This window comes from Equus caballus, chromosome 15 (genome assembly GCF_041296265.1).
Source record: "Equus caballus isolate H_3958 breed thoroughbred chromosome 15, TB-T2T, whole genome shotgun sequence".
In the NCBI taxonomy this organism is placed as follows: Eukaryota; Metazoa; Chordata; class Mammalia; order Perissodactyla; family Equidae; genus Equus; species Equus caballus.
Window position 1 is genome coordinate 82,576,823 of NC_091698.1, and position 27,422 is coordinate 82,604,244.

General features: G+C 43.4%; 1 protein-coding gene across 2 annotated transcripts in view; it reads left to right on the top strand.

Moving 5' to 3' along the window:
* ALK (ALK receptor tyrosine kinase) overlaps positions 1-27,422 on the top strand; it is a 655,114-nt gene that overhangs the window by 162,414 nt on the left and 465,278 nt on the right. For both annotated transcript variants that reach the window (XM_070235623.1, XM_070235624.1), the window contains exon 2: positions 16,660-16,779. In XM_070235623.1, coding sequence (XP_070091724.1) covers positions 16,660-16,779 — 120 coding nt within the window. The remainder of the gene's footprint in view (positions 1-16,659; positions 16,780-27,422) is intronic.

Sequence of the window (27,422 nt, forward strand, 5' to 3'; positions counted from 1 at the left end):
GATAGTAAGGATATTATCCTTAGTCTGATCATGTCTTATTCCTATTGAACTAGTTTTGTCTTCCTATGATCAGTATATGTTTCTAAAAGTTTCCAAGCCATCTAGTTAATTATCCATTTTAGAATTTTGTCAGAGAGTGTTGTTAAGCTTAGAAGTCTAAGGTCCCTGGACTCCATTCTTTTTTCCCAATAAAAAAAAAAATCTGGGGCTGGCCCGGTGGCGTAGCAGTTAAGTTCACACACTCTGCTTCAGAGACCCGGAGTTCACCGGTTTGGATCCCGGGTGTGGACCTAGCACCGCTCATCAAGCTATGCTGTGGCAGATGTCCCACATATAAAGTAGAGGAAGATGGGCATGGATGTTAGCTCAGGGCCACTCTTCCTCAGCAAAAAGAGGAGGATTGGCAGCAGATGTTAGTTCAAGGCTAATCTCCCTCAGGAAGAAAAAAATCTGAAAACATTAGCCAATCTCCTGTCTCTGGCACAACTTGAAAACTCCATGATTGCTCTGAGCTTCCAGAAGGTGATGGAGATTGTCTGCAGCACCTTTTCCTTGGGCTAGAAAGTGGGTTCAGGGGAATGAATATAAAGAGCACAGATTACTTGATTGTAGTCAATGAACCTGGGAGACAGGGCCAGAAGGATGCTGACACCTTGGCCCAGAGTTGGTTCTGTGCCCCGTCCCTCTGCTTGTTCTTCAGATCTCCCTCCTAATTGGGTCTCTAACTTGTTTTTCCACATCTGAGTTCTCACCTTGGTAACCTAATTTATGCTTTACTGGCTTCCAGACTGACAATGTATCTGGCACTCTCACCCTTTGTAAGCATCAGAACTCCAAGTTCAGGCAATCAACTGTTAGCCTCTCTGAATTGGCCAATGGTCTGCCAGGATCTGCAGGTCCAAGTTCCCAGTGCCACATTTCCTGAGACAGCCCCTTCAACCCCTCCTGTTACTGTCCACACAGCCCTGAAAACTGCTCCATCCCTGTGGTGGTGTCTGGATTCCGGATCTTTGCCCACTGCCCACAAAACTCATCTTCTCCCTCATAGGGGTCATACAGACTCCTCCCTGAAATTTTAGAACTCAGACCTCTTAATGGCTGCTGCCAAATTTTGTCCAGCATTCCCTTTATTTACTATAATAATAATACATTATTATTTATGGCAATATAAATAACATTTTCTGATTACTTACTCTGTGCTAGGCATTGTGCTAAGTAGTTCATAAGCACTCTCTCATGGCATCTTCAAGGCAAGCATTTAAGGTTGGTTCTTTCATTGTTCCCACATCACAGATGAGGAAATCGATGCTTAGAGAAGTTAAATAGCTGCCTGGGATCACCCCACTAGTAGTAAATGTTGGAGCCATGAGCTGATTTCAGGTCAGTGTGATGTCTAAGCCTGTGATCTAAACTCTAAGATATGGCACCATCTGGGATTCCCCATCTGGCCTCCTTTTCCTAATCAGTTTACATCCCCTTTCATAAACCTGCATCTCCTACCACATATTTCTTTTTTTTTTTTTTTTTTTAAAGATTTTATTTTTTCCTTTTTCTCCCCAAAGCCCCCCGGTACATAGTTGTGTATTCTTCGTTGTGGGTTCTTCTAGTTGTGGCATGTGGGACGCTGCCTCAGCGTGGTCTGATGAGCAGTGCCGTGTCCGCGCCCAGGATTCGAACTAACGAAACACTGGGCCGCCTGCAGCGGAGCGCGCGAACTTAACCACTCGGCCACGGGGCCAGCCCCATCCTACCACATATTTCTATAAACAAGGACAATTCAAAGCTGGGAAAGACCCTCACTGCCATTTCATTCTGCTGGGGTGACATCAGGTTTTCTCCTCCCTGATCCTGCTTGTAATTGCTACACAACTTCTGGGGAGCCCAGCTGAGTTACTCTTCTTCAGTGCTCCCCTTTCGGGGCAAAAGCCCCACCAGCCAGTCACGTATCTTTCTCTTTTGTCACCGTCTCCTATTTGCTTTGCAAGTGGACTTCCTTCTACTCACTTCCTAGCTCCTTCTTGCTCTTACTGGCAGGCTGCTTCACATTCTAGAGCTTCTCTCTGAGAGTCTTACATCTTTTCCACTTATATCCACTGTGGAGGTTCAGGATCTCAGTGTCTTTATCTTTGGGATCTCCCTAACAATTAGGAACCCACAAACATGCCTTCCTCAGGTCTGTTCACCTCAAGGGTGAGTTCAACCTATTATGGATATATTTGCTACTTATCTCAGACAGGAAAACTGCACAGATCTACAAATGTGGACAGCGAGGAAGTCACGGATAGAACTTCTGGGGGTGTGATGACAATTCTTTCCTCCTCCCTGCCCATTTCAAAGTCTGGAACTCCAGTATCTCCCAGCGAACTTCAATGTACCTGGAAAAGTAGCTTTTGTGTCTGGTCATATTCCTCTAACTTTCATGTACTGACTACAGCAACTTCTCAGTAGTGGCAGATTTAATAGTCACGGTTTCTACTATTTACAAGTGACTCCAAATTCCATGGTAGGTAGCAAATTGTCATTTTGCTGAGGTTAGAATTTGAAAATCTCATACTATTATTCTGGGTGTGGTCACAAGTCACTTAATGAGTGATTTATTCTTTTCTGAATGCATTTTATGGAGATAATGATATGCTACAGCAGTATCCACAGATATGGGGATTCCAGTAGTCTCTGGATGCATCCTGCGCAAAAAACAAGGGTTTAGTGTGGGTGCAATCCGAGGGCAGAGTGAGCCTCTCCTCCCCACCCACTGTAATCTGTTGCTGAGTGTGAGCAATCAGCAGGGAATTGACTTCACCTTCCTACAGCACCTTTCCAGGTCATTGACAGAAACTCCCTAGAAGTCAGAAATGCTCTTTATACACAATTATAAGTGATATAAATAATATTATCCAATTAGTCCATGTTTCATTCACCTGCTGCAATTATTTTTAATGCTTACTCCTGACTGCTTCTCTTGGGCTGGATTGGTATAGGGCACATTATCCTGCTGAGAATGGAAATGTTTGGTTTGCCTTTGGAGATATTTGAGGAATTGAGGAAATACTTTCATTTCTCCATCTAGAGGTTTAGTGTTGTGTAGATGCTGCCTGAGTGGAAACTGCCCATATGGAATATAACCTTTTATTTGTGGGCTAGAAAGTTTAGTTTCTCACATACCTGTTGCCAGCACCTGTCATGTCTCAGTACTACCCAGAATCTCCAATGACAGTAAGACCTGGGAATTCTTGGGGAGATAGAGTGTCACTTGCAGAAAAGGAGTCCATTATCTTGGAAGCCACTGCAGGAGTCATTCCCGAAAGCAATTTCTCAGAGCTTGTGCTCAAACCTTAGAAGGCTCTTCCTGCCACTGTGATTGAACGGGCAAGGAAGGGAGCCAAGCCCTCTTGGTCAGCAAATGTCATCAGTCATGATGAGCAACTAATCCTGATGAGACTTCTGATAAGGCTCTGGTATGATGACACATGAGGCCACATACAGCAGTTAACTCAGTTATTTGTAATCATTACTTTTTGGCCATTCAATAACCACTCTGTGAAATAATTTTCTGAATTTCCCAGAGTAGAGAAAGGAGCTGAGTTTTACCCCTTTTCTTTGGTGAAGCATCCGAGCTCTTATAAATGCTTGAAGGGAACTTTCTATAGCCCCATCAGATCTGACTTCAAGACTCTTAGTCACCTGAATCACCTGCTTTCTGTAGGGTGATGACACAGTGTTGGACACACCTGCTCTTTTCCTGACTCTGCCCACAGAGTAAACCCAAGGATTCTTCTGTGACTAACATCTCTGTTGCTGTTTCAAGATATCCCCAGGCAAGATGCAGAGTGATGGAGTGCTCTGTTGCTTCTCGCAGTACAAATGCGGCCACATCTCTTGGCCTAGAGCGTCCTTCCCTAGCAATGTGCTATGGTCATGCGTGTGCTGCAGTGGCCAACAAGTGTGTAGAGATACTGAACTATTGAGCCCCTCAGCACTGTGGGAGGCAGGTTGGACCAGGAGTGGCTGAAGCCCTTGGGCCAGTTGCCTCTAACTGTGGGCGGCCTCTTCTGTTTACCCCAGTGGGCCGTACAAATAGTATCATTTTCTGTGTGTCATGGTATGAAAAATGGTTAGGAAGCATTGACTTAACCTCTTTGATTTTCATTTTTCTCCTTTCTAAGTTGGGATTTTTTATTATTATCTTAGAAGACCATCGTGAAGATCAAAAACTTGAATGCATATGAAGAGACCTTAAGAACTGCCATACATTTGCTGGGTGCATCACTGGCCACTGAGAGACAGGAATCTATCTCCATTTATTCTCACTGGCTGTCCCTTTGAGTGTTTGATGGAATTCCACTTTTTTTCACTCTTTCCCAAGTCATGAAATCAATGAACTGCATCTATCATTGAGGTTCAAGCACTGACATGATACATTTTCTGTAGTCTTTGGTTCTTGTGATTTCTTTAAGATTTCTACCAGAGCAGAAGTTCCTTGCCCCTCTGCCCAGTGATGCTGAGGGTACACAGCAGTGTAGCTGCATCCATTGGTCTGTCTACATTCATGTCCCAGCTACTCCCAAGTCCACCCAGGCCAAGGCCTCGCCTTCTTGCTAAAGAGGGAGCCTTTGCTCCCTCTGAGCCTGTGTTGCCTTCGACTGTAGGCCCTTGCCCTGGGCCAAGAGCATCTCAGTTTTTCATGGTTTCAGCATCTGTGCTCTAGGGTGTGAGCTGGCTGGTCTTGGTACCCTAGGTGTTTCCAGAGAATGACTTCTCTTGGCCCTGCAGACAGAGATCTCATGGGCAGAGAGGAACTAGACTGTCCTCCTCAACAGGTCTAAAGCCAAATGCTATCTTGATAAGTATGTGAAAATCAATTCACAAAACAATACACCATAAAATGTTAACACTGGTTTTCTGGATGCTGGAAGTATGAATCATTTATTTTCTTCTTTAGAGCTTCTGATTTTTTCAGATTTTCTATAGTGAAACTGAAAGTGTATTTTAAATTATATTTCTAAAAGATGCACTCAAGATGTGCTGCATGAAGGCAAATAACAGCTCCAACATTCCTTCACACTTGCTGGCTGCAAATTACTGCCTCTGCTTTCAGAGCCAGGCGATTTGGAGGGGGTGGAAGCCAAGAGGGAGGGGGAGCAGGCAGCAATGTGGGCCATTGAATTTCCTCTTTTCAGACATTGCTCTGGCAGCTAATTCCAGGGTGCTCATCTGTATGGTGGCAGCGTGACTTTCATGTTTTCCCCAAGGTGTTTTATGGCCTTTTTACAGTGTAGTTTGAATAACTTTCTCTCAGTAACTTCCAAGTAGTGAAAAATATCAGGTAGTTTCTCTTTCTCCCTCTCTTTTCTTCTCTTCTTTGTTTCTGCCCATTCCTTAATGCTAATGTCTTTACTGTCTCTTCCTTCACCCTGCTCCTTCTTTTCTCTCTCTTCCTGCTGCCCCTCTTCCTCTTCACCTCTTTTCACCTAATCTTTAAAGTAAAATTAAACATGGTGGTGAGAAAGAAAGCATTTGATCATGTTGGCCCAGGCCTCAATGAGGGGAGTGAAAATATGGATTTATCATTAGGAGCTACGTGGCTGCAAGGGTGGTTCCAGGCACCTTTTCATCCCTCCACTTTTCCAAAAGGTAGTTTGGTTTTCAGACCTATAACAACTGACGTATCTTCATTTGACTTCATCATTGAGGGCAGGGAAGTCTGCTTAAGAAATTGATGCTTAAGCTGAGGCCCCAACATAGATGAGTAGTTAACTAGTTAAAGAGAATGGGATGGGGTGGGAGGCTGGAGAGGGCAAGGATCAACCAAGGGGATGGCCTAGAACTGCCACCTAGAATGCCTTCACCCTGTTGGTAGGACTTCCCTGTCCTGTTAATCATCTCTTGCCTTTTCTCTGATGCTCAGCCTGTTGGCCAAGCTTCCTACAGGGAAGGGGCCTGGAATCCAGACCCCAGACTCCAGCCCTTCCCTCTAGTGTCTGGCTGTGTTTGAGTTCTGAAGGTCTAATCCCCTGCAGTTTCCTCCTCAGCATGTTTTCCATCAGACTGCCAGGCCTCTGATAAATTTCATCCTAAGCATCCTTCCCCTGATCAGCCAAGGCCCCACTTCAGGGCCAAGCATCAGGCCTGGTGGGAGTTGCCATTGAAACAGTGCTGGCTGAGCTTGAGACCCTGGAGAGCCAGCTGCCCTGACTGAAGGTATATGTTTCTAGGTGACCTTCCTGGTTGACCTGAAGGAAGTCTGTCATCCTCCAGTTAGGAGAATGCTATAGGAAGGTCAGTGATCTGATCAATCTTTCTGCTATATATAATTCAATGTCCCTGTTTCAGGGGAATCAACATCATCTCCAAGATTTTCTGAATGGGACAGTGGCATCGCTGGTTGGTCCATACAACGAGGGTCCTCAGCAACACCTCACCTTTCTTGATTGTGAATAAGGAGCAGGTGCCCTACACTGAGACAGACTTGGGCTTGAGTAGACGCCTGCCATCTCCAGCCTCCCACCCCATCCCATTCTCTTTAACTAGTTAACTCTACTCATCCACCTTAGGGCCTCAGCTTAAGCATCAATTTCTTAGGCAGTCTTTCCCGGGCCTTAATGATGAAGTCAGATCCGTCTTTTCTTGTGTGAATAAGATTAGCTCTGAGCTAACATCTATGCCACTCTTTCTCTATTTTTTTTACGTGGGATGCCTCCACAGCATGGCTGATCAGCAGAGTAGGTCCACACCCAGCATCTGAACCAGCACCACCGAAGCAGAGCATGCAGAACTTTAACCAACTCCACCCCGGGGTTGGCCCCCAGATCCCTCTTTTATACATTCTCACACAGCTGTGTATCTCTCTTTCACAACACATACCCATGTTGAGACATTGCAAGGATTTGTGAGGTTGTTGGACTACTGTCTGCTGCCCCACCACCTCTAAGCTCCTCAGTCATAAGCTCTAAGGGCGTAATGATTAAGTTTGCCCAGTAATGCATCCTAACTGCCAAAGACAAAACTTGGCACATAGGAGATGCTCAATAAATATTCATTGAATTAATTAATTAATCTTAGTTCCATCCCTTTTCATTCCAGGACCTTGGGCAAGTTATTTAACCTCTCTGGGCCTCAGATCCCTCATTGGAAATGGAGATTATAATCCCCTATTCATAAAATTGTGGGATTTACATGAGAAAATTGTTGAAAAGAACCCATAATGGGGCCTGCATGCATAATAGGCATACGCATACAGTATTGGGTTTTTTCCATAGTTTCATTTTCACCTGAGAGTATTGCACAGATCCGTAGTTTAAGGGTTTAAAGAGCAAAAATACATGTCTCTCTATTTCTTTCCTCTTCTCCTTCTTTATTACCTTCTTCAGTGGTTGGGTAAGGCACAGAATGAAGGGTCAGAAGATCACATTCTCAATTTTTCACTAACGAGATGACCTTGGGTAAGGCATTGGCCTTTCTGTGTTTCAGCTTCCTTGTATATGTGATGGGAAGACGTAGACAAATGGTCTTTACAGTCCTTCCCAACTCTCTCACCCTGGGTCTCTGCATAGGGGTCAAGGGGAACATTGACCACTGTTGTTCACAGTGTAAGATGAATGGAAGCAAAAAAGGAAATGCAGCTTCAGAACAGGGAGAAGCAAATTAGGCTATTGGCCTATCTATTTTAATTCTGTACAAGCTAAGTGTATTTTAGTAATACAGGTGAAGAATGTTTTAAAATGTATCATCATGACAATGCCCCTTGGAAACAGCACAAGGATTTCTAGTGTATCTTTCTTCAAAAGAGCCTCAGGGCTTTGTATATACGGTCTCATTAATTCTCAGAGGATCCCTAAAGTTGGATGAGAAAGCATGATGAGTTCTGTTTTATATGCAGAGAAACAAAGCTTCAAAAAGGTTAAGTAGCTTACCCAAGGTCACACAGTAACAACACTGTTCCCAGACACCCAGCTCTCTATCTGGCACACCAGTCTGTTAGAGCATTCTGCTCCCAGTCTTGGAAATGTGTCCAGCCATGGGTAAGAGGTCTTTGTTCTGAGCAATGTGGTATTTAAAGTGTGGTTTCTTGGAGGCTAGACTCTTTTTACTGGAATGAGAGGGGTGACAAGTAGATAAAAAGGGTTTGAAAGGTTTGGAAGTTAGTAGAAAGTGTTCTGCCCCTCCTCCTCCTCCCACCACAGGTATCCTTTTTGTGGACCAACCAAGGGTCCATCTCAAGGGGCAAGCATCAGACCTGGTGGTGGTTGCCATGGAAACAGTGCTGGCTGAATTCGAGGCCCTGGAGAGCCAGCTGCCCTGACTGAAGGTGTATGTTTCTAGGTCACCTTCCTGGTTGACCTGAAAGGGTCCTGTCACCTCATTTAGGAGAATTCTGCAGGCATCTGTGATCTGATAAATCTTTCTGCTGTATTTGACTCAATGTCATTGTTCTCTCAGGCAGTCAACATCATCTCCAAGAGGTCTTTGTTGGAGAATGGCATTTCCAGTTGGTCCATGTATCAGGGGTCCTCAGTCATATGTCCTATCCTGATGCTAGCTGTGTGACCTTGGATAGGGCAGTTGTGCTTTTCGAGCCTCAATCTTCTCATCTGTAAAAGGGGTTAATTAACAGGACTATCATAAAGATTATAGGAGTAAATGGCTCTGAAAGGCATCAGTGGGTCAAAAGTCATGGTGCTTGTGTAAGTAGTTAGTATCCACTCTTTCCTGCTGGAGCTCACCTCTTCTTGTGAAAGTGGGCTCTCTCTAGGGAGGCACCTTGGTAACTGTTGCTTCCCAACTTGAAACATCAGGTCAAGAGAAGAGCTATTTGTTCCTGGATAGTTTGTAGCTTCTTATCCAGCTTATCTAGAGACTACTGGGTCCTCTGGTAAGTGGTCCCCACAGGCACTCCCTCGTTCCAAAAGAGAAAGGTCTTTCATTGGTGGATTTGGTTTTCTAGACTATCTGGTCTTTGTGTCACTTGCAGTACATCAATTATTTATTGCCTAGTAAAGCTTTCTGAGATCACAAGATAAAAGGCCTGGTGGCAGTTCAAAGTCTCTTCTTTTTGATTATTATTCTAGTCAACATATTTTGGGGGGAGAAAATAGACGTGAGATCACAGTGGAGTAAATTTCATAAAGAGTATAAGCAAGCTGCAGAAATGGAGCTGGGATGGACAGTTGTGTCCCTGCTGAGGGAAGCACTCAGGCTTGGGGTATGTGCTTGTGTGTGTGTGTGTGAATAATCAGGTCACCTGGATAGTGACACCCTCTTCATTGCTTTCATGAATTAGTACAAATGGCAGTTAGTCTTCCTCTGCTACCAAAAGCCATTGAGACCACCCTGGCTAGGTAGATAGGACTAGTGACCAAGTATACTTGGAACAGGGATTCCAGGACAAAAGGAGACATTGCAGGGCTCATAGGCCAGTCAGGAGCACTTGCTTGGGACACTGAAGTCATCTCTAGATAGGTCAAAATATGACAACTTGGAACACAAATTCTGAAGGGGCAGCATCAAGTATCACATTGCCATCATTATCTGGCTTTGACTATGAATTACAAGTCACCTACATAGACATGATATCCCCACCGATCAGGTGATCTCTGGGGTCTGTGCCCCTGATTTGGCCCTGACCTTGACCTTGGGGAGCATGTCCACCATGAGACTGAACAACAGTCCCTATAAATGAGGTTTTCCTAATTTCTTCTAAATCTGTGAGCTTGAGATCTATGAGTGAAATTAATACAATTATACTCTGTTGTCATGAATAACCAAGATAGTTTGAACAACATTTAATAAATGACCTAAATGCCCCTGTTCTAAGTGGCAATAAGCCATGGTGGTTAAGGAGGCAGGAGGGCCCAGTCGAAGTTTTGTTTCAGCCCACCCTGAATCTCAGCTCAACTGCTTTGATGGGGCTACAGCTCTGGGAAGATGGGGAGCCCTGGAGAAGGAAGAATTTGGTTTAGATCTTTAAGAAAGGGTGGGATTTAGGAAAGCAGGAGGTGAGGAAGGACGTTCTAGGCAGAAATCAGCTTGGGCAAAAATTTGGAGATGTGTGTAATGGAGACCATAGAATGTGAAAAGATTGAATGGGAAATAAGGCTGAACAAGTAAGAAGTGATCAAAGTGTGAAAGCTTCAAATTTATACGTTTTAGCCATTTCTGCAGCAACCTCTTTGTGATTCCCTTTTTGGTGTGGGCCCAATATAGTGCAGGTAAGCCACTCCCCAAGGGCAGAGACACATTAGTGATTTCCCTTGTATTGCCCTCCATGCTCCTTAAGACTGTGCCTTGGGAAGGAGTGCCTGCTTTTATTGGCTGACAGATATGGTTCACCACTGAATGAACTCAGTAGTGATCCATGGGTCCTTTTGGGCTTGGGGACAGGCAAGAAACGTGTTGAAACTATGACTTTCAATGGTACAAGGGAGTATTATGGGAGATAATAATTTTTGCTTCAAGACTTGAGCTGCCAAGACAGAGCACAAACTTGGTGGGTGGGAGTGGGGCTGGAGAAAGGTGAGGTGGAGAGGGGGCTGTTTACTTCCATTCAAATTCCGCCCCTGACACTAATAGCTCCTCTCTGAATGAGCCAGCTGCGAGGAAATGTGAAAGCAAACTACAGAGAACCAACTATGTGTGAACTGGAGAGGACCTTAGCGAACAGCCAGCCCAACCTCCTCATTTTCCAGGCCTCAGGAAGGTGTGGGGAGGTCTGTGTGTTTAGACAAAGGACACATCTGCTAACTCTCCCTTTCTTTTCTCTGAAGATCACATCTCTGTTTTTCAGATTAAATGAACTGCCTGTTACAACTCCAGCATCATGGCTGACTCTATTAGTCACGTAAATTCACTGAGAAGGTTTCTTTGGCTGAACAGGTGTGGGCTCAGCCCTGTGAATACCGAAGCCGCTTCCTTCGGCTGCCGATCCCAAACGGGGAGGCCCGCCCTGGGAGCCGGTCTTGCTATGCTTGCTCACCACCATTTGACATCCGGACAACTATTTATTTGCCCACATTAAGCTTTGCTTTGTGTGACACAAAATCATTGTAAAAGAATGCATTATTAAGTGTGTTTTCAAATAAGGGGGGGGAAGCTAGCAGGCTGTCACTGATTGTTTTATTGTTGGAAGAAAATAAATAAGTAAAATGTGTATGAGGCAAGGCAGGAGCAGTTCCAAGGAGTGTTTGGAATAGAAGCATTTTTACATTTTATTGATGTAAGTTTGTAAAACATGCTTGCTAGTGAACCCAGGGCATTCGTGTAAATAGCCATCACACACACATAGCTCTCTATTATTTATACCTATGCAAGTATGATATATCCACTGTAGTATGTACATTGGCTTAGGAATAAATAGACACACAGTAAGACATGTAAATAAAGGCTGGAAACAGAGACATTGCCAGTTGGCTGAAACTAGTGTAGTAGAGATCACGGACAGTTGGCTGAGTTAATAATTTACCAGTGAATGATAGAGAAGCAGCTCTTTGGGGGCACTTTTGATTTCTGGACATCGTATCCAAGATCCTTGGATATAGGAAATGAACCAAGACTGTCATTCATTTTGGATTCTGAAGCAGAGATAGAAACATAAAACTCAAGAATGGTGTGATTGATATTGAAAGAGTATATCATGCACACATTATCTCATCTGGCCCTTACAAAACCCTGCAAGTCGGTAGACCACACATTATTCTTGTTCTTATCATCATTTACAGAACATTGAGGTTCCACAGAGTAGGTGATTAGCCTGTAGTTCAACAGCTAATAAGTGCCAGAGCTAATAATTTTATCGAGGGCTGATTTCATTCATTTGAAAAATATTTATTTCTCAATATTTATTTCATAGTGCCTACTGTGTGTCAGACATGGGGCTGTAGCAATGACTAGTGCAGGAGGTATGCAATAAACAAGTGAAATTAAATATAAGAAATAATAAATGCAGGGCAAGGGGATAGAGGGTGGGTTATGGGCTGTGCTGTTTCTGACAGGATGATCAGGAAGTTCTTTCTGAGGAGGTGACATTTGAGCAGAGACCTGGATGGAGAGAGGGAATGAACACGTGCCTCTGGGAGAGAGGAGTTTTTTAAGGCTGAGAGAACCACCAGTGCAAAGGCCCTGAGGCAGGAGTGTGCTTGGCGAGTTTGAGGAATAGCAAGCAGGCCTATGGGGCTGGAGCTCCACAAGCAAGGAAAAAATGGTTGGAAATGAGGCAGAGAGAGAAGCAGGGGCCAGATCATGGGGCCTTCAAGGGCTGGGCCACAGCAAGAAATGTGAAAGCTATTTCAGGGCTGAAGCGTCAATCTAACTGCCGTGTGGAGAACACACTGAAAATGAACAATAGTAGCTGCAGGGAGTCTAGCTGGGAGCTTATAGCGGTAGTCAGGGTGAGAGGTGATGGGGGAGAGATGAGAAGGGGTAAAATTCAAGTAGAGCCATCAGATTTGTTCATGAATTGATGTGGGGTGTGGGAAAAAGAAAGAAGTCGAGGATTCCTCCTTGGTTTTGGTCCAAGCAACCAGGAGAGTTTTATCATCACTTTCAGAAATGGGGAATGCCTGGGGTGTAGGTGGAGGGAGATCTAGTGTTTATTTTTGCATGTGTTAAGTTTGAGCTACTCATCAGTCAATCAGATGGAGATTTCAGACTGGCAGTTGGATATATATTCTACTGTTCATGGGAGAGGTTGGGTCTGAAGATAGAAATTCAATAGCATTAGAATATAGATGGCATTTAACGCTATGACACTGGATGAGACTGCTTTGGGAGTAAGTTTGGATGGAGAAGAGGAAGGGCGCAAGCTCCCCAACTTTTACCGACTGTCAAATAATAAAACAAAGACCCCCCCCGCCCCCAGAGTTTAAAAAAAAAAAAAAGCTGATCTTATTAACATGTCAGGCAAGGAAAAAATTCACTGCGTAGTTAAGGAAGAAAAGTCAGAGTTTTTGAAAGCCTTAAGAAGAGGGTTACACAGTGGGCATGCTAATTTGGAATTGAAAATCAGCACTTTGGACAGGAGAGAATGAGTTCATAAGTCTGTACGTGCTTGGTTAAAACAAGTCCCTTCTGCATTTGTCAACAATCTCAGTGAGGTCAAGGAAGATGCTGGTGTCCTGGGGTCACTTGAAATTCGTGGTCATTGATCATTAAAAGCTGTTTAAAATCACTGTGATGAAATACAATAGTCAGCCGTGAAATCTCCTAGGTAATTGCTACTGGAAAGTGGAGAATGTTCCTTCTGTACACCCTTGAAAATGGGGAGGATCTGGCAAAGAAGAGTAAAGAGGACCTGCCACTGAAGTAGGAGCGAAGGACGGTGGCAACTAAGGACCATGTGGTCACCAAGATGTGAGGAATCCAAGAAGCAGGGAGGGGTCGGCAGGGTTACATGCTGCTGCGAGGTTAGTAAGATAAGGACCGACCAAGACTGTCCATTGTATCTGCAACTTGGATCACGGTGACTGGTGACCTTGGACTGGAGTAGTGGAGATAATCTTGATTTTATTGAGTTCAAGAGAAAATAGGAAAGAGAAAGTGGAGACAGGAGCATAGACAAATCTTTTAAGAGATTTAGCTGTAAAGGAGAGCAGAGTATTGGGACAATGGCTAAAGAAGAGAGTGGAGGTCAAGGATGTTTTTTCTTTTTCTTTTTTAAGATGGTACATGTTTGCTGCAGATGAGATTGACTTGGTAGAGGGGGCAGAATTGTTGATCCAGGAGAAAGGGGGACAATTATAACAGCACATTCCTTGAGGATGGGTGAGATAAGCACCTAAGTGGAGGGGCGGCCACTGCTCACCAGAATAGGCAGTATATCTGTTTTAACAGGAGAGAAAGTAGTGTATACAGGTACCAGTACTTGTAAGTTGGTAGATTTGGTTTTTTCCCTCAGTGACATGAGAAACAAGATGCCTAGCTGAGAATGTGGACGAATAGGGGGAAGTGGAGGTTTGAGGAGTAAGAGACATTTCAAAGTAATGGTGCTGGAGAGAGAGAGGGTGAATTCAGTGGGTCAGGGAATGCAGTAGGATTCCTGGGCAGTCCTGAGGGTCCTCTTGAGGTCTGTGGTCATGAATTTAAAGTGAGACTTGCGTCATCCTGGTGTATTCCTCCTCCCCTTCAGCCCCATTCCTCTCCCACCACCACATTCAGCAACTCAGGACAGTTGTGAAGGAGGAAAGAGGCAGGAGTTGTAGTTGTCTGCAAGGGAATTAACATAGTGATGAACCTGAAATCTAGGCCAAGGACACCAGAGGGTGATACACGGTGGAAAGAATAGCATCAAGAGGTTGGAGGTTTCACTCTGCCTGGACACCGTGCACTGTCTGGAAAGGGCTCAGGATATCACCAGAAAAAAAATCCCTAAAACGATCTTGTCTGTAGCCAATCAATAACGCCACCGTCCAGAGTGCATTTCTTTACTCTTCTCTCCTTAGCGGTCTTGGCCATTACTGGTCAGCCTCACTTGGGCACCTGGAAACTCTTGCTCCTACTTTCACCTTTCCTTTCTTTTCCACCCCTCTTCCCCAGGGTGCAAGTTACACTCTACTGCAGCCAGCAGGTCTTCATTCACGCCTTCTTCCCCTAAAGCTGTGCTGCTGAGGCCCACTTCACTCTGGATCCTCACATTTTCACAATGAAGCAGCAAGAAACCAAGCCTTTCTCTTGCTTACATGGATTGCTTCTCATGGCCTCACTTTTCCCTGCGCTAGATACCCCCTTCCCACCAAGAGTGAGGTAGGGGAGGAGAGGGAGTGTGAAGGGAACAGAGAGCCTCTTCCCTGCGTTTGTTAAATGCAGAGGTACTTTCTTCTTTTTATTCTAAATTTATGCATATTCTGTGAGTTTTTTTTTATTGAGTTCATGATAGGTTACAATCTTGTGTGATTTCAGTTGTACATTAATGTTTGTCATTCGTGTTGTAGGTGCACCACTTCACCCTTTGTGCCCACCCCCCCACCCCACCTTTCCCCTGGTAGCCACTAATCTGTTCTCTTTGTCCACATTTTTAAATTCCTCATATGAGTGGAGTCATACAGAGATTATCCTTCTCTAACTGGCTTATTTCACTTAACATAATTCCCTCAAGGTAATTCTGATCTCTTTATATCATACATAGAACAGTCAAAAACTCTTTTCTTGTACTCAGGACCCAGCACTTGTAACTCAGATCTTTGGAAGGCAGAGATAAGAGTGTTTCTGTTAGGAAGGAGACCATAGAATGCCGATCCTGTTCTACCTGCGGGGGCACATGGTCCTGTGGTCAGCTTTACCCAAGTGCAGCTGTACTGTTAGGGATCTGGAAACAAAAGGTTGTCATGGTCCTCCAGGCTAGTGATTTTCTTAAAACACGTGAAGAGCGGTTGATACTAAAAGGGGGTTGGAGGCAGGAGCCTAGGGCCCGGAGGAGCTGCTGCTGGAGGTGATGTGGAAGAGACTACAGAGAGCACAGGCTGGAAAAATGTTTCTGCTGCTGCTGCTTCATTTTCATCTTGCTTTTCTTCTTCCTCTTTTTTCTTTTCACCAAGTCACTCCAGGTGGTTTAAGAGTTACTGTTTGAGTAGCAAGCCAGCCCACTCATGGTAGAGCATGCCTTTTTGATGCTAGGTAAACTTGGGTTCAGTTCCTGATTCCATCATTTGTTCCTCTGAGCCTCAGTTGTTGCATCTGTAAAATGGGATGATGATGCTTATCTCAGAGAGCCACTGTGAATACAATGTGAGATTATGTGGGTAAAGAGCCTCGCATGGTGCCTGACCCATGGAAGCTTCAGAAGAAATCCTAGTTCCCTTCCTTCCTTCCTCCCCACACTCAGTCTTGCTACGCATCTATCTACCAAACAGAACCGATTCTCAAAACCCTTCCTTCTTTAACAGAAAAAGCTTTGCCTGCCATAAAACATTAGCAAATACTGATTGAATTGGGGATTTTCTGGGAAGAACTACGTAAGACCATGCAGTGTGTGTTAGTTTGATTTGTAGATATATTATAATTACTTTTCACCACACAAACTCACTTGAGGTACTATTAAAGCAATGGCATAATGCTGCCTCTTTCTTTTTCTCTCAACCCTTTTTTCTCGCTTGCAAATCAGAAATGTTAATCCTGTGGGGCTCCCTGGACTCTGGACTGTGGGAAAACCCATCACCTAGCTTTTATTCCCTGTGAAAATAACATAATTGCCAAAAACTCATAACTTCTGAGTGCAGTTTCATCCCTCTCATTGATAGGGCAATAACACAAGCAAACAACATTAGATGAAGTTACAAGTCTGAACATAAAGTAAAATGGAGGCATTATTTGGATGAGATGAATTGAAGTTCTCTATAAAGTTGCACAGATTCTTATAGGTAGGATAGGCTTTGGAGAGAGCTAGTAGAACAAGCTGTTAAGTAGCTTGGCTTCTAGTTCATCTCCCAGAGATCTTTGGCATGGCCTTGGTCACGAAGTTCAGGCTTCTTAGATCTGGCTGCCCCGGGTGGAAAATGTACACTGAGGTCCTGACGTCAATTAAGTCTACTAGTGGCTCAGTCTTTTTTTTCCCCTCATTTTCTAGTGGATGTAATGAAAGCCCTTTACAAACTTTCCTTTACAAGCAATATGAGTGACAGTTAAAAGATATATCCCACACACATGGATCAGTGTTCTCTTTGTTTTTGTGTCCAGGTCACAGCTTCTTGGAGTCACCAACAAACCTGCCTTCTCTTCCTCCTGATTCTTTTGCATGGAATCTGACCTGGATAATGAAAGATTCCTTTCCTTTCCTGTCTCATCGCAGTCGATATGGTAAGTACATTTTTATAGTTATTTGTGATGTGCAGTCACCACCTCTGTTTGTGACTCATGGCTCTCTGGCATCCCTTAGGCCCTTCTCAGAGGAAGGCCTTCTGTGTCCTTTGTCTTCCATTGGTACCCAACTCTACCAAACCATTCCAGCCAGACCTGCCCTCTCCAGACAGACAGCTGCATTCTGTATCCTGGAGGAAGCCAAGGGCTTTGTTGCCACCATATCCTGCTCCCTCCTCCCCCCAGCCTTTATGGTGTCTAGTATTCCTGACATCTCCTTACCAATCATTGGATGCAATGCTTATTTGCATTTTTACTGTGGTTTTCTAAATAGAGGGCTCTAACTCACGAGTATTTCTAACAATGGTGATCTCTTGAGAGAGTATTATTATTATGAGGGTCGCAGGTCTTCTGGGACCCTGCAAATGACTCTCTTACATTTGGGTAGCTCCTTAAAGGTACCCAGGTGTGTTTCTAGATATTATTTCAGCTCATTTGATTCTGCAACAACCTTGGAGGTAAGGAGGCCAGGTTCCATTCCGTTTTCACAGATGTGGAGACTGACTTAATCAGATCACACAGAGAGGATTCTCTAACTACAAAACCAGAGTTCTTCCTTTATGTTCATTTTTTCTCCCAGGGGGCCACCTACTCAGCCTTCTAGGTCCTGTCCTGGGAGCCCTCGGGAGGCCATATTTACATGGTGTAGTATTCCTCATTCTCCGTGCTCATCCTAACAGCTCATAGGAGCTGGGCTTCTGCAGAGGAAAGAGCAGGTTTGGAGGAGAGCTGATGTATTTCCAGGTGGACATTTTTTTTTCTCTTGAACTCCTCTGGAGTGAACGCTGTGAGGGCAGGCACAAAGTTGTGTTTGTTCTTCACTTTATCCCATCACATAGAAGACACTCATAGAGGTTGTGCGTGATGAATTGTGCAGAAGCCCTCCAGAGATAGAACTCACTCATCAGCCTGATTCAATTAAGTATTTATGAAGCCAGTACAGCACTGAGTTCTAGATTCCCTTCTGGGCATATTTACCTATTCCTGATGCTCAGTCTCTGCCCTTGGGCCTGAGCTTTTAAAAATGCACCTAACTGAGATCTTCCACTCACTGCTGTCCGTCATCCATAATGCGGTTAGTCTTGGTTAATAATAGCTATATCTTTCATTTCAAACTTAAAAGAATAAATGCATCAAAACCTTAGGGCACTTTCGGATTATATTCTGCTGGAACATTCCTGGTACACTAAAGCCTCCCCAGTGGGAAAGGAAGATCGGTAGTTGTCAGGAGATTCCAGATAAGAATTACTTCTTGATTTTATTTAAGCCAGACATTGAGTGTCATCTTATGATAAGGACAAGTGTCTATAAATAATTGAAATCTAGCCCTTTGTATTGTTATTGCCTTCTAACTAGATTTGTGATAAAACCAGTCTTTGGATAACATTTTTGAATTTGCTCTCAAAGTCATTCAGTATCTACACAGGATGACAACTTTTATAAAATGCAGAATGTCCAAAAAAGGTAAGTCTACCTCCTGCATGACACAGACAGCACTGTGTTTTCTGTGGAGCATCCACAGTTATAAGTTATACCAGTTATAAGTTGACAGGGGAAAACCACTGGAGTTTATTAACTGCTACCTAACATTACTTGGCCCTCATACACCTACTTCCTCACCCTGGTCCTCATCTTTCTTTTCTGTAAGATGAAGGTGGAGTGGCATGATGCCTAAGCAAAGGAGTAGATCTGGAAGATCCCTAAGGTCCCTTTTAAACTCTCCTTGTGGCCTAGAATCCTCATGATTTCCCTTCTTAGCAGAGGAGAGGACCCAAACCATCGGCCAGACATTGCCCAAATGCTCAGTGAGAATGCCAAAGTCAGCACCATTATTGCTATTGATTCACAGAGTGGGAAGAGCTTATTCTTAGTTGACGGCTCCTTGAATGAGTGTGGTGGTAATTTCAGAGCCTTTTCATCTTCTTCCTATATTTAACTCAGCTGAGACCCATAAAGACCCACCTGCCCCCCCAACCACCTCTGTGTGCCTGGTCCAGTGCCAGATGCCAGAGGTGATACAAGTGCAAAACTTAGTCTTGCTCTCTCAGAGGTCATAGACCAGAGAAATAATTCAATAGGCTGCTAGACCCATTGACACAAAAGGTGCCTTTGGGGGCTAACCCCAGAGCACAGAGGTTGAGGACTCACCCCAAGACCCATTGTAGAGCAAACTGAAGGCCAAGACTCCTGTCCCCTTAAGGATGTTTGTGAGGGCTCAGCCCACATGTCTCTATGAAGCAAAGAGGCCAGCAGATTCATTGGTGATAAATATACACCTTTCAACTGCCATGAGAGACATTTTAAGAAATGTTAACAACTTCATTAATTTTAAGGCCTCAGACTTGGGCAGAGAAATTTGACTGGAAAATTGCCGCCTGAAGGGATAGTTCTTCAGACAGTGAGAAGTAACCAAGTCTCAGCAAGTTGATGTGGGCACTTGAGTGGTGGAGCTTTCTGCCTGGCTGTCTGTCTTCACTTAGTTCTGGGGAGGAGGCAGGAGGAGACATTCTGGAGGGGAAGACAGGAGGGGGTGACAAGAGTAGGCATCCACAACCACAGGCATCATGATAGACAGCAGCAGCCCAGCCCTCTCAGGCAAGCTGTCCAGTCCTGAATTGAGTATAGCTTTCTTTTCACTGGTGTTTTATGAGAAGAGACGAGGTGGAGAGAGGCTAATAAGATTTACTCACCCCCAGCCTGTAATTATCTGCTTGAGGAAAAAGTTTGACCTACCTTTTTGAAGTCTCCCCATATTTCTTCTAATTTACATTGGGGCCTTTTATGTTGTGTAAAATATATTCTCTTCAGTGGCATTTGGTATCAGATTCCAGCTCTTTCTCGCCTCTTGTCTTGAATGATGGGAGCTCGCTAATTTCATCATCGACAAGCAGAGAGCCGCACATTCCTCCTCCAAGGCTTTGAAGGAGGGAGGACATCTAAAGAAAGCCTTTTTTTTTTTTTTTTCCTTTTATCATCAGCTCTGACATCTTAAGACTTATTTATAGGCTTGACTAAAGGATTGGGCTCTAATTACCTACCCAGATAAAAATCCGTTCCAACCAGTAGCTCCAGGTGCTAGGAGATTGAGGCCACTGGGGTTTTGATCACCTGAGTTCTAGAGCCACAGAGGCAGATGTATTCTGCCCAACTTTAATTCATGTTTGCCCACTCTGGGTGTGGGAAGAATCAGATCAACATTTAAAACAGAATTATCAAAGGTTCTGCCCCAGATGAGGGAGAGAAAGAGAATTTTCATTTGTTGAAAAAAAAGTTTGATAATTTGCAAAACTCTTTCACACCCCTTTTTCTCACTTAAGCTTGTTATAAAATTGTGGTGTGTAAATTACTTTATATCTCATTTTTATAGAAATGTAAATTGAGGGCCAAAGAAGTTTGTTAATGTGCTCTCAAGTTATGGAGCAGGTAAGCAGTTAGGCAAGCCGGAACCCAGATATTTCTGATTCCAAGTTGAGTGCTCTTTCCACACATCACAAAGTTAATTCAAAGATGAATTCTCCCCTCTGTGGAGAGGGCTCTCATTTCCCCAACAACCTGGTGTTTGGACTGAATGACCAGTCTGATAGCTAAGATTTTGGGCAACTGTAGGACCAACGCTTGATGTCCTCAAACAGACTATCCAAGGAAAGCCAGGTAATTCACCTCTTCCTAAACATGGACGTAAGCCCCCCAGGAACCATGGGCAGTCCCGTCTTCCTACTGTAGACTATGGTCCCTGTCATGGGTTGAATTGTGTCCTCCAAAAAGTTATGTTGAAGTTAATCCCTAGTGCCTGTGAATGTGACCTTATTTGGAAATAGAGTCTTTACAGATGCAATCAAGTTGAGTCCATACTGCATCAGAGGGATGCATCTGCAAGCTAAGGATTTCCAAGGGTTGCCGGCAACCACAGAAGCTAGGAGAGAGGCATGGGATGGATTCTCCCCTAGGAAAGAGAACAAGGCCCTGATGATGCCTTGATTTGGGACTTCTGGCTCCAGAACTGTGAGAGAATAACTTTCTGTTGTTTTAAGCTACCCAGTTTGTGGTACTTTGTTATGACAGTCCTAGCAAACCAATACAATCCTCCATCTCTCCAGTCCTTCAATGTCCAGAGCATTGACTCCTGGGAAAGAAAGATTCCTCCCAACATTCCAACATCAGAGCACACCAAAGCCATTGTTGGACTTTAAATAAAAGTTCTTTTAAAACTTTGTCTGCTTTCAAGCCCATGGGGACCCATTCAATTTAGGGGCTAGTGCTTTGGAAAGAAAGAAAAATTAGACTTTTTAATTACTTACCCTGCTGCTGCTACCACCATAACCAGTCCTGTCAATGTATCAATTTTTTTGATTGAAAAGACTGGGTAAATCAAATCTCTCTCTCTATCTCAAAGAACAGATCAACCTACCACAGAATCAAAAGTGGAAACCAAAAAGGCCCTCCAGCCCCCTGGGGAATTTGCTTCATAGGTCTGGCAGGAAGTCAGTTTGATCACATTTCTAAAATTACACATTTAATGTGGCTGGACATGATCAGCCATTCCACCTTCAAGAGCCTGACATCAGTGAAAAGCAGCTCCCAGCTCCTTTGTGGACCATTGTCAGGGCTGAAAGCCTTCTTACCAATTCCTCTGCCCTGATAGGCCAGGCCTTTTTGTGTTCTCTTCCCAGCCCTGCCTCATTGAACTTGGAAGTCAAGTTCTTTCCTAGTCCATGCATCTGCATTTTTATTTGCAACCTGGTAAGCAAAAGGCCTCTGGATACATTACCAAAAAGGTCGAGTCCCAAAGAGGACAGCAATGCTGGCTGTCATACAAGACCAAGAACAGGGAACTCTGTCACTGGCAAAACCACTGACCTACTGGGAGCCAATGAACAAAACCCATGGAAATTAAATAATAAGAAATTGGCTTAGGTGTTTTGAGGAGAGACTTGTTTAGAATACTCCACCTGATCATATACCTTACCTTTAAAATGAAGATGCATAAAGTCACTCAATAAATACCAATGATTTATCTCTACATTACTGGCAGATTGAGTAAGGAGACAAAGAAAGGAAACAAGTCAAATGAAAACATAAAAGAATGACCAACTGACACAAAGGCAAGAAAAGCAAGTCAAAAGAAATCCTTTAAAACTGTTGTTATGGACAGAGAGGGAAGAACATTGACAAAAAGGAAAGAAAAAGAGAGACAAGTGGATGAGGGAACAGAGGAGAGAAAGACACACAGAGACAGACAGACCAACAGTCAGACAAACATGATCACTCAGGGCTGTCTGATCTCCTGTCCCCATATTCTTTCTTCTGCTACTCACTCCTGGGCAGGTGGCTCCCTAATGCTTGCTCTAATCTTGACCTCTCTCCTCAGGGTCACTTGTGCATCCTTACCTGCCTGCATCATTTCCCCCTTAGTGTGTCTCTGACATCACAGAGAATGGGAGCATGGGTATAAACATTCTTTGAACACCAAGTGTATTCCTGGTTCTACTCTAGGCATGTCAGTTGTAAAGACAAAAAGGACACACTCCCTTCCTTCAAGGAGCTCTCAAGGAAGAGACAGACATGCCTGCTCTATGACAAGTGCAGTAACAGTAACATGTTCAAAGCTCCCTGATACAAAGGAAGAAGGGCCAGTTTTGTAGAGGATGCGTGAAGGTAGACGTTCTGCAGACAGGGACAGCTCAGCTAGGGCTTGGACCACAGGGACCACCAAGACCAGTGAGAAGGGCATTCCAGGTGGAGGGAACGAATGTGCAAAGACATGTTCAAGAACAGGTCAAGCTCAATGACATAGCATATAGAGGACCTGGGAGGAAGCAGCAAGGATGAGAAACAGTTGCTTCTGGGTTTAGACATGATCCTACATGTGAAGCATCGGTTGGAAAAGGAAGGGCAGGAAGGGAATCTGGGAGAGATTCTGGACATAAGGTGAGCATAACTTGGTTGACCATTCAGGAGAGTCCAGCATGAGTAATTGAGTAGATGGAGAGCCTATTAACTGAAACAAGGAGGATGAGAAACATTTAACAAAGAGAGATGGTCACCAAGACATTGAGAGGGAGGGGAGAAGGGGGTGAGATCTATGTTAAACAAGTTATGTTTGAAGTGCCTTCAGGACATCCAGATGCAGATGACCAGTAGAGTGTTGTAAATCCAGATCTTGGCTTTGAGGAGACAGGCGACATGGAGAGTCATTAGCCTAGAGATTGCAGTTGAGGCTGGTGATTGGAGGATGAAGACTCAGAGAATATCCAGAATGTTGCATTTAAGAGGTAAGCAGAGGAAGAAGAGCATCGCAAATAGTCATAAATGGAGAAATAGGGAAGACAGGAGGAGAACCAGAAGATGGTGTAGCCATAGAAGCCAGGGGATAAAGAATTTTAGGTGAAGGAATTTACAGTGTTGAAGCTGGCTAGAGATGAAGTAGAACAGGGACTGTAAGGAGGCTTTTCCTCACTCCAGTAAATTCCCTTTATGTTTTACGTTCTTCCTCCCCACGGCGCCACCGTGTTTCCTACTTTCTTGTTCCAGTTTGTCCCCATTGGTTTATTTTACTTTCCCTTGAACCTGTCTCCCTAAAGCCTACCTACTCCAACTTGCAAGGCCCAGTTCAGTCCTGGCCTCCACCACAGAGCTTTTCCTGAAGACCCAGGCTTCCCTGATAGCTCTTTCTCCTTGGATTGTTTTTTTTTTTTTTTTTTTTGCTTGAGGAAGATTAGCCCTGAGCTAACAGATATGCCAATTTTCCTTTACTTTGTATGTGGGATGCCTCCACAGCATGGCTGATGAGAGGAATAGGTCTGCACCTGGGATCAGAACCCACGAAACTTGTGCCCATGAAGTGGAGGGCACAGAACTTTAACCACTGGGCCATGGGGCTGGCCCCAATCCTTAGAATTTTTTGATAGAAAAATTTGATGGGATTTTTTTTATAACACTAGTGTAGTATCATTCCCTCTCTTGAGTCTGAGAAGATTCTGACTTGTACAGGGAATAGTTATTTCCTAAACATCCTCAATTCTTCAAGAATCCCATTGGATCATGCCCATCCTCACAAAACCTAGGGCTTCCCCAATGTTTCTTTTCAACCAAATCACTTTCTTCATTTGTATTTCAGTGTAAACCAGGTTACCTGGTAAAGCAAACATGGATGAATCTATTTTACCTAACCAGAAGGCAGAGATGTTAAATGTCACTATCTTTCTTCTATCTATCTATCTATCTATCTATCTACCTATCTATCTATCTATCTATCTATCTATCTATCTATCTATCTATCATCTATCACAGATTCATTCATCTGATGAGTGTCTACATTTGCCAAGCTCTTTGCCCCTGCCCCTCATTGAGATTCTAGCCTAGTTCATTTTTGTCATAGGTTTAGGATGGTCCCAAACATCCGTCAGGAAGGTGCTTCTTAAATATTTGTTGTATGATTGTTTTGTATGTGTATTCAGTACTCCTGGGTCTGATGAACCATTAAACCTAATAGGGGAGAGCTTCTTTTTAGATACCATATAATGAACATTCACACTCAGCAGCTGGTGACTACATTACCCCAAATTAGAACACCCTGCAAGGTTGTGGACCTTACTTTGTCCCCATTTTCTTACCGAGGAAGGTTATATAACACTTTGCCTGTCTGATGTAACATTTTTCCTCATATCTTAGTTACTTGTGAGCCTACATCATCACAACTCCTAGACTGGAAGCTCTTAGAGATCAAGGAATCCACATCTTGTTCCCTTTTGCATCCTTAGTACTGGTTAAGTACTTTGTGTTTTGTACTCGGTTGAGTTCTCAATAAATGTACACTAGATGAAGTTGCAATATTTGGTGAACAATCGGGGGCAAACTAGGAGCATACTTGAGTCTCTCAATTCCCATGCTGGGGCTTTTCCACCCCTGAGGTTCTCTGTTTTGGTAAAATGTAGAGATGTTCCCACCAGCCCTCTCATTCCTAAAGTCATATTAATTGGTTTCAGGAAAGACGTGTGTCTAAGGGGAAAACAATTCCTGGGCTGGACATACTTCGGTTTAGAATTCAAAACCGTGACTTTAAATACTTTGGGCAGGTTTATTTTTTCTCTTTTCAATCTAAAAAAGCATATTCAGCAGACATGAGCGAGCTGAGGGATTTTTATTTTGACAGCTTTGGGACATCTGAGATATTGTATACGGAGCATTTCTAACCAGCCTAAGAAGACATGTGTCCAAAACATATGCAGGAAAATGACTGATCCAGAGTGGGAAAAATGAGAGGAAATCCTCTTAAAATGAAATGTTTTCTCAAGAGCAACGTCAGATGCAAAACTTTATGTCAGAAGAGACCTCAGATTAACAGGACTTTAATGAGCCCATTTGGGTAGATGACTAGAATAATTTGGTCTGTGAGAAATTCACGGATTGTGAGCTGTGAGAGCCCACAGCAGTCTGGTCAAATAGCCTCATCTTACAGATGAGCAAACTGAGGCCAGAGAGGTCAGTAATCTGCCCAGGGTTAGTGCCAAAGCTGAGACTCAAACCCTGGCCAACTGCTTGGCAGAGCCCACATCTAACCCCTTCACCACAGAGGCATGGGTGATGGCTCATGCTTTCTCAATACTGGCGCTACAAAGCATTTCCTCACATGTCACTCCCATCTATTGCCTTACCCATCTCATCATTTTATATAATTTTTTTCCAGTTTTGTTGAGAAATAATTGACATACATCACCATGTAAGTTTAAGGTGTACAGCATGATGGTTTGATTTACATATATTGTGTAATGATTACCACAATAGGTTTAGTTAATATCCATCATCTCATATAGATAAAATAAAAAGAGAAGAAAAAAGTTTTTCCTTGTGATGAGAACTCTTAGGATTTACTCTCTTAACAACTTTCCTATGCATCATACAACAGTGTTAACTATAAGCATCATGTTGTACATTACATCCCTAGTACTTATTTATCTTATAACTGGAAGTTTGTGCCTTTTGTCCACCTCCCTCCAGCGCCCGCACCCCTTCACCTCCTGCCTCTGTTCACCATGAATCTGATTTCTTTTTCTGTGAGTTTGGTGTTTTGTTTTGTTTTTTAACTAGATTCCACAATATAACTGAGATCACACAGTATTTGTCTTTCTCTATCTGACTTATTTCACTTTGCATAATGCCTTCCATCCATGTTATCGGAAATGGCAGGATTTCTTCATTTTTTTATAGCTGAACAGTAAAATGCTTAGAAATAAATTTAACCAAGGAGGTGAAAGATCTCTACTCTGAAAACTACACAAGACATTGATGAAAGAAATCAAACAAGACACAAATATATGGAAAGTTATCCTATGTTTATGGAGTGGAAGAATTAATATTGTTAAAATGTCAATACTGCCAAAAGCTGTCTATAGATTCAATGCCATCCCTATCAAGATTCCAGTGGCATTTTTTACAGAAATAGAAAAAACAGTCCCAAAATTAAATGGAACCACGAAAGACCCTGAATAGCCAACAAAATCCTGAGAAAGAAAAACAAAGTAGGAGGCATCGCACTTCCTGATTTCAAGCTATACTATAAAGCTAGAGTAATTAAAACAGTGTGGTACTCACATAAAAACAGACAAATAGACCAATGGAAGAGAATAGAGAGCCTAGAAATAAACCCAAGTATATTCATAAACTAATATTTGACAAAGGAGTTAAGAATACCTAATGGAGAAAATATAGTCTCTTTAACAAATGGTGCTGGGAAAACTGGATATTCACATGTAAAATTATGTAACTTGACTCCTATCTTATACCACTCACGGAAATTAACTTGAAATGGATTAAAGACTTAAATATAAGACCTATATTTAGGTCTTATAACGATGAAACTCCTAGAAGAAAACAGGAAAAAAAGCTCTTTGATGTGGGTCTTGGTAATGATTTTTTGGAAATCACACCTAAGGTACAAGCAACTAAGTGAAAAATGAACAAGTGGGACTTCATGAAACTAAAAAGCTTCTGCATAGCGGAAGAAATCATCAAAAAGTGGAAAAACAACCTATGGAATGGGAAAAAATATTTGCAAATCTCCACATTAATTCCTTGAGTCTCCATCAGCCCAGCAGATTCGTGCTGTCCCAAGGGTTGCATCCGTGTAGGGTTAATATTGTCCTGGTGTGGATCAACCCACAGCCAGGCTCAGTCTAGTTGCCTCACAATCACCTGGGGAACTTCCTAAAACCAAGATTCTGGGGGCCCCAAACTGTGAGACTAGGTTTGGGAATCATGTATCTTTTGTTCTCCTCAGTGCCTATTTAAATCTCCTCTGTAACATCCAAGCCAGCCGTCTTCCAGCCTGTGTCTGGAAGCAAAGTGCAGAGGAGTTGGGGAAGAAACTCAAATTGGGATTTGAGACATGGAATTCATTCCCAGCTCTGGTTCTTGTGAGTTTTATTATCTTCAGCCAGTAAACCTCTCTCTTTGATTCTGTTTGTCATCTGAAAAATTAGCATGGTCATAATTCCTAATCAACAGTGTCACTATAAAGACTGACTATGAGGACAGATTTCCATGTGCCTGGAGCACAGGCACTTCTATAATGCTTCCTAAAGAGG